At 39.3% G+C, this 11,297-nt stretch overlaps 1 protein-coding gene across 1 annotated transcript; it reads left to right on the top strand.

Moving 5' to 3' along the window:
- Positions 1 to 2,460: 2,460 nt before the first annotated feature.
- Positions 2,461 to 10,835, top strand: erfl1 (Ets2 repressor factor like 1; the record flags this gene model as incomplete). The annotated part of the gene is made up of 5 exons (XM_079837984.1): positions 2,461 to 2,524; positions 4,288 to 4,522; positions 6,089 to 6,275; positions 7,803 to 7,932; positions 10,009 to 10,835. The coding sequence occupies 5 exons, from the start codon at positions 2,461 to 2,463 to the stop codon at positions 10,833 to 10,835; spliced, it is 1,443 nt and encodes a 480-aa protein (XP_079694110.1).
- Between the last annotated feature and the right edge of the window lie 462 nt (positions 10,836 to 11,297).

Below are 11,297 nucleotides of genomic sequence, written 5' to 3'. Positions count from 1 at the left end.
AATAATGTTTATAAAAGCACACTTATTATTTCATACTTAGTGTTTTTGTGCTATATGATTAGCGCAAATAATTTTTCCATGGCATTAAGCTAGACTTATTTGAATCCCCACACCATTGCAAAACATAGATTTACTTAATGATTAAAATGATTTAACATACAGACACAATATTCAATATTAAACCATGAAATCTGCTTTACATAAATATTAACAATAAATAATCCAGATGAGCAAGCTAAATGTATATTTAGTATATATTAATTAATATATGAATCATTATTAAAGTTACATTTTTTTACTTAAATAATTACAATATATATTGTAGCCTAATTATTTAAGTGTTATAAATTTAACTTTTTCGCATACATACAGTATATAAACATTTATATATATTTGCATGTATATAATTTTATAAAAACGAATTAGTATATATTTAATTTGAAATAAAATAAAATATATGTGTATATCTTCCACTTTTATTCACTGATCGTCATATTTTGTGCTCATATGCTCACAGATGATATAATTGTGAGTTTCTGTTAGTTTGTGACCTTGATGTGATTATGTACCTATCACAGAAGAGTTTTACTTCCTCAAGAGTGCATTTGAGCATGTTGTCTTGGGGAAAGGTGTTACTTTGTGTTGCCCTGTCCAAGTGCATCTTTTTTTTTCCTGAGTTTTTTTGTTTGGTGTGTGTGGTTGTGCACTCCCTGAATCAGTGTCTTCATATCTAGGAGATTGTGAGAAGATGTATTCCCTTGGCTGCTAGTTATAATGTTTCTGGGGGTGATGGGGAGAACTTGAAAGCCCTGTGCTGCCCAAATCAAAACTAACAAGGAAATGATGGGGGCTCCTTTATCTCTTCACTGGCCTGGAGGGGAAGACCAGGGCAAAAGAAAGAGATCGAGGGAAAGGGAGGGTGGGGGGGCGTCCTGGCTTCCTCTTTGATTTGTAAAAAATGCATTACCTCCGAAATCAAACGGAAAATTACTGAGCGGGAGCAAAACATACAGAGGAGAGAGACAGAGAGCGAGAGAGAGAGTGCAGTTAGGTGGACGGGCAGGTACGGCTGGGTTTCCTTTGATCCGATAGGCTGGCTGATAGGCACTGAATACAGATTTCACAAATTAATTCGTTTACAGGTGTGATCTGGACTGCAGTTGCACTGTGCTGAATTGTATTTAATAGTGTTAAAGTTGTATGGTAATGTAAAGGAGTATGATAAAGTAGTATTGATAATCTCGTATAGGACTGGCCCAGTATAAGACAAATCTTAGAGAGCACAAAGTCTGAATCTACATGTGTCTGCCCTCGCAAAGCTATCGAAACAGGTAAGTAAAAATACAGCCAAGTGAATTCACATAATAGCTTTCTGTACTTAAGAAATAACAACAGATGAATGTTACGAAAAAAGAGCAAGATGAGAAGTAGATGGTGCGAGAGTGGGGGAGAGCTAGTGGACAGTCCAAAGAGTAAAAGCAACAAAGGGTGTGTGCGTGTTTTTGTGTGTGTGTACTTGTGTGTGAGAGAGAAGTGCCTGGAGTTAGCAATAATAATTTATACAAACACACCTCAATAATTCACATTCCATTTCAATGCTGGAGGGAAGATCCAAAATTCACAGAGCATAATTAAATAGAGTGAGAGAGGAGAGGGAGAGAGGGAGAGGCCAGCATTAAAGATACCCTTGTACTGGCTCCTTCTTCTTCCCGAGCTTTGTAAAACAACCTTTATGAAATTGTGATGGCTGAGGAGAGATTGAACTCCTCTAGCCATGTATACTCAATTGCTGCATGGAGAGATGGATCTTTACTGATGCTCCCAGTTGATCTGATAGCAGATGCAATCTTCAATGATTTTTGATATCCTGCTTTGAAGTTATTTGTATGAACACATGCCCACTGTGGTGTGTTTATTTCCTTTTGCTGTCGCGTGAACATTTCATGCTGGAAATTACGTTCAGTTCTCGCGCATAACGTGTGGAAACTGAAAAATGCTTAAATTATTATGATAAAAGATCATGTAATTTACGTATTTTGATCATTATTACGAAATGTAATGCTTTAAAGTGCAAACAGGAAAACCTATGGACTAATTGCTCGAGGGCCTCGCACACAGTCATAGATGTTCAACATGAGATGGGGTCTTTTGAACGTTGCTCTTTGTGAAAAAATGCTCAGTGATCTTCTGCATGGCTGAAGGGAGAGCCTTCGGCAACCATATTTAAAGAAACCTTTCAAATAAAAAGGCATTGATTGATTTCAGAGGCCACTGGAATTACTTGCCCTCATGGTTTACAACAGAATGTTCTGACACACTGGTGTGTCGTGGGTGAAATGAGTTCACAAGAACGACGTGACACATATTTGTGGAGTCAAAGTATTATGCTTTAGCCTTATGTTCTGTGGTCTAACCTAAAATTTGTGTTGGTTTGTGTGTGAATGCAGGTGTAGTGGAGGTATGGACTGTAACTGTGTTAGTGACCTGCTGCTCACGCCACCCGTCCCAACCCTCTGGACACCAGGTGAGACACCGGAAGAGGATTTCTTTTCCATCCAACTTAAATGTCTTTTTCTTCACCATGTTCACAAATTTCTTCATTCATTCACCATCATACATTTTAGCAAATGATCACATGAACAAGAGTTCCAACCAACAGCATGACACGATATGTTATTATAGTTAATATTAAGAAACGTACATTTTAGTCACAAAATTTCCAGTTTCATTGTCTGTTTTTTTTTGTCCGGCAATGAAAAACTAAGCTAAGGTAGAATCGAGCGCTGCATCTCCTAACAACCCACTGTAGTAGCGTTTCATTCCTGAATAAATCAGTGTTTTGAACAAATTGGTTAAGTAAATTATTCACTGACTCACTTTAATAGGCTGGGTACGAAACCATAGGCAGCTGACTTGTTGCCTCGCTGCCTTATCAGGCAATGACTTCAGGCAGTGTTTGTGCAGGTATCTCAGTTGACAGGATGTAACACAATCATTGGATTCGGACGTGCCTTGTTGCCTTCCTACCTCCGTATGTTGCCAGCGGAGGCATCATTTTTCAGCTTTCGGATGCAGCCAAAGACAGTCACTTGTTTCATTCCTAAATTAAATCGGTTGAATGAATGATTCACAATGATGTAACTTGCAAAAAGAATCCCTTAAAAACCCCAAATAGTAATGCACAGACTGGGTGCTTCTCAAATCTTATTTGTGCATCCTCGTTTCCTTTCCTAGCTTCCTTTCCTCGCGTCTTATCTCCACCCCTTCAGGATGCGAGGGAAGGACGCAAGGAAAAGACGCGAGGACGGAGGAATTGAATCAAGTGAAATGATATATCCTCGCTCCCTTTAGCGTCACTTCAAAGCGTCGTCAAATAATGATGACTCTACACCGCTGGATTTAGTTTGCACATTGGGATTCTTGAACATTAGAGATAACTATTTATATTGTAATAGTTTCAACCGCTACAAAATACCACATTTGTCCATATTTTATTTAATATTACCAGTTATTAAGAACAACAGTTATTAACTGCTCTTTATTTGTTGTATGGTATTACAGTTTCTTTCTTTAATTTTCTTGTGCTTTGATATAATTCTGCAACTGTCAGTTATTTGACATACATTTGTGTCTTGTACATGTAAACATAATAATAATAATGAATAAACTGTGGCAAGATGTGAAGGGGGAGGAGAATTTATACGTGTGTCACGTTTAGCCGATAAAACACTTCCGCCAGGGATACACCCGTGTATCCTCGCTCATGACTCCTCAGGAAGCCTCCTCACTCCTCGATCCTCGCCTCCTCGCTATGCAATTAGAGAATTGAGATGTCCTACAAGATGGCTGGCCTCGGTCGGTTTCCGGGTCATAGGATGGAGGAGCAAGAAAACGAGGAGAGATATTGAGAAGCACCCAGTGACTTTGCATAGATAGTCTCTGATACAAACAGTATAAAGTCCCAGAATGCAGCTTGGCCAATCAAATCAAAGACCGGAACTAACTGTTGGATTAATTCAATTTCAATTTCCTGGCTGTCATCATAGGCTGTTTGCTACAGTTTGAGCAATAATCTACATGTACACCCTTCATCAAAGTTTCATCCAAATCAATTAAAAAAGAGAGAAAGTTCTCTTACCTGTACTTGTTAACTACTCCCTCGGCTCAAAATACCCTATTGAACCACCCATCGCTTCATCAGTTATTTAGACAGGAATGCTCTTAGCAAGTAACAAAACCAACAGGCCTTATCCAAATCCTTTCACTTACTTGGCTCCCTCTCCTCAGGCATCGCCTTCCCAGACTGGGCCTATAAGCCAGAGTCAAGCCCAGGCTCCAGGCAGATCCAGCTGTGGCACTTCATCCTGGAGCTCCTGCAGAAGGAGGAATACCAGGGGGTGATTGCCTGGCAGGGAGACTATGGTGAATTTGTGATCAAAGACCCAGATGAGGTGGCAAGACTGTGGGGCATTCGGAAGTGCAAACCTCACATGAACTACGACAAGCTCAGTCGAGCACTTAGGTATGCACAGCATGTGTGCGTTTCATATTCAAAGGATTGTTTTCTGTGTTAATGCTTAATTGCTGCCTTTTATTGTTCTCTCATGCAATATGTATATTCTAGATGATGTGCTTTGTTGAGTACACAGTGTGTTTGGCTGTTTCTTTTGTGTGTATGTGTTTTTGTCTTGCATCTTGCATCTTGCATGGGGGAAAAACATCATTTATTTTATCCTCACATAATATCCTGAATAATAGCCTTGGCCGCTCCATGCTTGATGCTTGATGCTTGATAGTATGTGGATATTTTAAGTGCTGCCTTCCCTCCAAAGAACATCAATACAGTCCAATTTGTGGAATCTTTGAACATCTAAATGGATTCTGGATGTTCTCCGGCGAGAGGCTCATATAAAGAATACTTGTCGATGGGGATTTTGAAATTAAGTCTAAAATTGATTCGTACCTTACCAAACTTATATCAGAACTCCAAACTCCAACATAAAACTTTTAAGGTTTGAACTTTGACCCTGGTTGAAGCACTTTTGCTCTTATTCATGCACATACGCTTAGCCATTTCTCATCCCGCCTTTTTTATCGCTCTGCTCCCCTCCTAACACTCCCCTCCCCCAGCCTCCCTTTAATAGATGCTGTCGCTAGCCGCTAATTGTTATGAATAGGCACAGGCCATAATTAGCCTCGTTGATTAGCCTTGCTTAATTGCTCAATTAAGGGGCACAATTGCCACATAAAATAAAAGCTTACAAATTATTGCGCCGGCAGATTGCATCACGGGAACTCGTGTAGGCTGCCGGACCGGGTAAAGTGAAGTCAAGCATAAAGTGTGCTGAGATTAAAGAGCCTCGCTCTCATGCACAGGTGAGCATCCTCAAAGCGTTCTGACACTCGTGATGAGCGCAAACGGGTGATGGTCAGGGGGAAAGACTCTGTATAGATCCATCTCTTATTTCCAACTGAGTGATACGCCGTTGTGTGATGTTGAGGGGAATCTAAGTGGTCATCACCGTGCAGAACAGGCAGCTGACAAGGCTGGCATTCCCAAATGAAGGCCATGACCCTGGAAAATGTTTCAGCCGAGGTGAAGGCAGCCTTTCCCCCCTTTAAAGGCATAGCTCACTTGAAAATTAAATCTGTACCTTATTTTATTCCTCCTAATGTCGTTCCAAACCTGTGTGCAGAACAAAACAACTTTGGACCTTATTGTATGCACAAAAAACACATACATAAAAAAAAAAACATTTGTCAAATCAACTTAGATAATTAATGTGGTTCAGATAACATAATATTTTGAGTTTCTGTTTATTAATTCAATCTCTTTTGTTGTATTAACTAAACATTTTAAGATAACCATGCAGGCAAGTTTTAAGTTAAACCAACAGTAATTTTTTACAGTGTACAGTTTTGGTAAATTTTGATAGAATTGTACCTTTTGGTCTGTTCTATCCCTGTAATTCAAGCATTTATTCTTGTATGCACAGAGGCAATTGTGTTTGTTAATTTTGTTAAACAGGTGAGGGACAAACATTTACAGCTTATTTGTTTGTGTTTTCTGTTGTTCTCCATCCTGCAGGTACTACTACAACAAACGCATTTTGCACAAAACTAAAGGCAAGCGCTTCACCTACAAGTTCAACTTCAGTAAGGTGGTTCTGGTGAATTACCCGCTGCTGGACATGGCCAGCTCTCCGTTCCTGCTGGCCCAGAACCACTTCAATGGAGGGGCAGCCACTCCGGACTGCAGCCCTGTCACACCCGAGGTATGAGGGAATAAATGCATCGCGTGTATTTGGTGCAGTGTGATTACAGAAGCGTAAAATCAACAGAACAAACAATCTCAATATAATGAGAGACAGGAATGAACCGCCAGATATAACAGAAGAATGAAGTCAGACAAAAACCTGAAGGGCTGATGTGTTCTGTGATAATAACAGCTCTATTGCTTGTGTTTAATGATTGATGTTTTTTTTATCCATACTGTATAAGGCTTTCTGTATTAGCTTTGATGTGAGGGATCAGGTTATTGATTCTACAGAGTCAATCAGTATGTCGGTATCTTTTTTTGTATTTATTGTATGTATTTTCTGTAATTGCTCTAGTATTGGTGTTCAGCAATTATTTGACTGTTAAACTTTAACTAAAATAGTTATCATCTGAATACCAGGGGCAAAGCAAACATTTATACGTCCTGCTTGAATACAAAGAGTCTGAGAATAGGTTATCAATAAAGGTTTAGTCAAACGTGAAATTCACTTAAAATATGCTCCTCAAAAATATAAATTGGTTAAAAGAATAAAAAGGTGGTACATTTGCTACACAAGGTAACTCAAAATTAAATCATTATTTAATAATATTATTTTTTTATAATATTTGATTTTATTTTAGCCTTACAAAGTATATCTACCCAGGTCATTCTATGAGAAAGTTGTCTTGACTAGAGGAGACTGCAGGAGAAGGGAAAGATCTAGAGGTGAAGAAGAAAGTAGAGAGAATGTCACAGATGGCGTTAAGCAGCCTTAAAACAAAAGAAGACATTATCCCCTTCCTCTCATCCCAGTCTTGGAAGTGCACTCATCACTGCCATTGATTGAAAATGAAAGACATGTGAGAAATGAAAGAGAAGGTGGGGCTGTCAGATCACTGCCGTGTAATTAATGCGGTTTGGTTAAGCAATCCAGATTACGTAGCTTCGAAATACAGTCCTGCCTTTCTCACCGAAAAGAGAAGAGTGACAGAAATTATTGATCCCCTTCATGTCACTAATCATAAAAAAAGAGAAAATCTTTATGGCATTCATCTGCTAAGATTCTTGCAATGACTTCCAGGTTTTCTTTATTGAGCTTTATCCCCCACCACCCTTTTCTAATCTGCTCCCAAAAGCCGTTCCACGTTTTGGGAGATCTCTTTGTGGCCTATACTCTGACTGACATCTTTAAGACAAGACTTGTTAAAAGATGTCATGATAGTTTCACATTTCTTATCATTCTTTGAATGTAAAAATTTACATCAGTGAATTCTTTGTCTGATTATGCACTTATTTTCATCTTTTATTGCTTAATCTGAATATACAGCACACAAACATCACAATAAAATGGCTAATAAAACTGTTAAAATGGACAAAATTATTATTTATGTTATCAATATTGTTATATATAAGTTTAATATAATGTATATTATACTATAGTATATTATTCTTTAAAAAGCTAGCCTGTCATGTCATTTATTAAACTAATTCTTCTCACTAATGATCCTCACATGCTGTCTTTTCACTATCCCATTTTCCCCAGGCCCTTCAGTCTTTATTCCCTCGTTTGCCTGAGTCGGGTCGAGGGCCCTCTCTGTTTGAACGCAGTGCAGGGGCCCCAGGGCCTGATGGGGACAAGCTGAGACTGGACGCTTTTCCTTTCCTCGGCACAGGTGAGACATAAATTAAACAAATTTAACAAAAGAAAAAGAGAAAATTATAGATTAAAGTTTATTAGGAAAGGTTCTTAGTTTTTCAGCACAGTGAAATAAAGTATACACTCTAGGTTCTATATGGCACCAAAAATGGTTCTTCGTCGTAATCATAGAGGAACCACTTTTGGTGCTATATAGCACCATATCTTAACATGTTCTGTATATGGTAGTCGTGCTATATAGCACCTTAGTTAGCAGTGCTATATAGCACCTTAGTCAAAGAACCGTTGAAGAACCACTGAAGCACCAAAATTGGTGCTATATAGCACTTAAAAAGGTTCCCCTATGATTACGAGCCAAGAACCATTTTTGGTGCCATATAGAACCTTTTTTTTTTATTTTAGAGTGTATAAGTATGTTGAGTTCAGATAAGTGATTAGATCACACAGTTATCAGTAAGTTCTTGACATTGTCTATTTGCAGTTACACTTGCATTTTTCTAGCACTTCCTCTGCGAGTGCTACGGTATCATGTACATATTGTTTTGTTTTTTCCGGATGTTCTGAATGATACATTGAAATATCAATGTATCAGAATGTATGAGGGCATGAGTATGTCAATCCAACTCCCCACCCCAAAAAGTCCCTGGCAACCTCCCCCCACCGCCACCTCCATACCCCAGCCCCTCCCCTCCCTTCCCTTCAACTTTGTTTGTCCTGAGGTCCTGTTCCACCCTCCTCCTCTTCCTACCCCTCTCTGCCTCCCATGTGTACCCCTTGTCCTAATCCCTTCCCAAGCAGGAAGGCCCTAATTGAGGGTGCAGGCTTCAGTTTGTGGCCTGTGGGCGCCCATTACTGTGTTTTCATAAGCAAGTGAGGCCTGCCTGACTGATTCAATATTCATGTGTCTGCCAGCTACTCCTGGCCCAACATACACACACACACACTCTCTAGCACTGTCAAATTAGCCCTGCATAGCAAATAACACAGAGAGAGGCTGTGGAGAGAGAGAAAAGACAGGGAGAGAAAAGACAGGGAGAGAAAATGAAGTAGAAAGAAAGAAAGAAAGAAAGAAAGAAAGAAAGAAAGAAAGAAAGAAAGAAAGAAAGAAAGAAAGAAAGAAAGAAAGAAAGAAAGAAAGAAAGAAAGAAAGAAAGAAAAATTTGGTGAAAAGCATGTAAGGTATTAGGAGTGTGAAATCAGTCATATCTACTCTTATTTCATATCACATAGGATCTGTAAAAAAATAACCTGGCTGACATCTATTTTCTGTTTTATGTTACACCACCACTTCATAATAATAATAATAATAATAATAATAATAATAATAATACATTAATAATAAATAACTAATGTATGTGGTCAGTATTTTTTAACGTAATTAATATGTAATTGCTCAAATGATTGAGCAAGTCAAAGTGACAGTAAAGACATTTATAATATTACAAAGGATTTCTATTTCAAATAAATGCTATTCATTTGAATCATCTATTCATTGAAGAATCCTAACAAAAAATGCTTCACAGTCTCCACAAAAACATATAACCACAACACAACTGTTTGTAACATTAATCAAAATAAATGATACATTTATATATATATATATATATATATATATATATATATATATATATATATATATATATATATATATATATATATATATATATATATATATATATATATATATATATATATATATATATATTCAAATCAGCATATTAGAATGATTTCTGAAGGATCAGGTGACACTGAAGACTCGAGTAATGGCCGAGTAATGATGAAATATTACTATATGCTTCACAGTCTCCACAAAAACATATAACCACAACACAACTGTTTGTAACATTAATCAAAATAAATGATACATTTATATATATATATTCAAATCAGCATATTAGAATGATTTCTGAAGGATCAGGTGACACTGAAGACTCGAGTAATGGCTGAGTAATGATGAAATATTACTATATGATATACACATATCATATGAGAAAGAGTTGCCTTGCATTTTCTGTTCTCAGTCATGTCTCTAACATCTGTACTTAAACAGTAACACTAGTTTCCGTTTCATGTTTTTCAATTTCTCCCACAGGGGCTCCTTGTTACTCCAAACCTCCATCCCTGTTGGGTCCTTACCCACGGAACCCCTCTTTTGACTACCCCTGGGGCTTCAACCCCTACCTCCCAGGGGCCTTTTCTCTGAACAACTGTCCCAAATTGCCCCCAGGCTCCCTCTACTCCTCACATTTCTACCCCAACCCGCTCCAGTCCAGCTTGTCTCAGCTACCACACCCCTTCTCTTCACTCTTACCCCCCGGAGACACGACCGGGGCAGAACGCGGTCAAACGGGAGGAACTAACGGTCAGCCCCCCAGACTCTGCATCCCACCGTACCCAGGGAGCTTGTCACTGGGTCGGACTGAGCTGGGGAACGGGGGTACGGGTGGAGGCGACCGGGAAAGAGGGGAGACCAACACCGGTGTCACAGGTGGAGGTCTTGGTTTAGGGTTAGGCCTAGGATTGGGTTTGGGTGGGCTCAGCGTGGGAAGCGGAGGAGGAGGCCGTCAAAGCCCTTCCGAGCGGAGAAAGGGTGTGAAGCAGGATCCAGAGTCTGACTCTGAGCTGGAGATAACAGACCTGAGCGACTGCAGCTCGGAGAATGAGAACGAACCAGACTTCCCTCTAGGGAAGGAGCCAAGGCTGGGTGGTCGCTCACACCTTCTAGAGGCCAAATCCGGGGGTCTCGGGGGAGTCCTGCCCCCTCTCTCTTCTCTTCCTCCTCCTGTGTCTCCACATCCCCTCAAAAGTCTGGGACCCCTGACTCCTCCACCGTCATCCCTCCCTCCATCCCTCTCTCCCGCCCTCAGTATGGTTGACCGGCACAGGGAAACAGAGACAGTTAAACTTGCTCACAGTTAATATGTTCTGTTGTGTGATTTCTGATGTCTTGCAGGTTCTCTTTCTTTTTTTTCCTGTCTGTGTATTTGTGAAATAATGCTGTATATCCCCATTTCATTTTTTCCCTTCCTCTGTTCCGGAGTCCACCAAAGCCATTCATGCAGTTCCAGCTTTCAATTTCTGCTTTCTTCAATTTCTGTATCGTACAATAAGACTCTCAATGCAATTTTTTTTTGGTCATTCTGAGAGTAGTGCAGTACACACAAAAAACAAAAAAGCTTTTCAGATTAGAATGTTTAAATATCTAAATAATTCTCCTTTTCTAATCTCCGTTAGGAAACAGAGATATTTTATAGCCAAGACAGCACAGTATTGGAATATGCACATCTTTTATCACCACTTTCTGAATTGCACTGCATTCTGGCCATGCTGAGATAGGCAGTAAGTTTGTTCTGCTCTGTGTATGTCACAGACTTTTCCATA

The sequence above is a fragment of the Gobio gobio genome (assembly GCF_949357685.1).
Source record: "Gobio gobio genome assembly, chromosome: 15".
Taxonomy (NCBI): Eukaryota; Metazoa; Chordata; class Actinopteri; order Cypriniformes; family Gobionidae; genus Gobio; species Gobio gobio.
The sequence above is the reverse complement of the archived record's forward strand: the minus strand, read 5'-3'. Positions and strand labels throughout refer to the sequence as shown.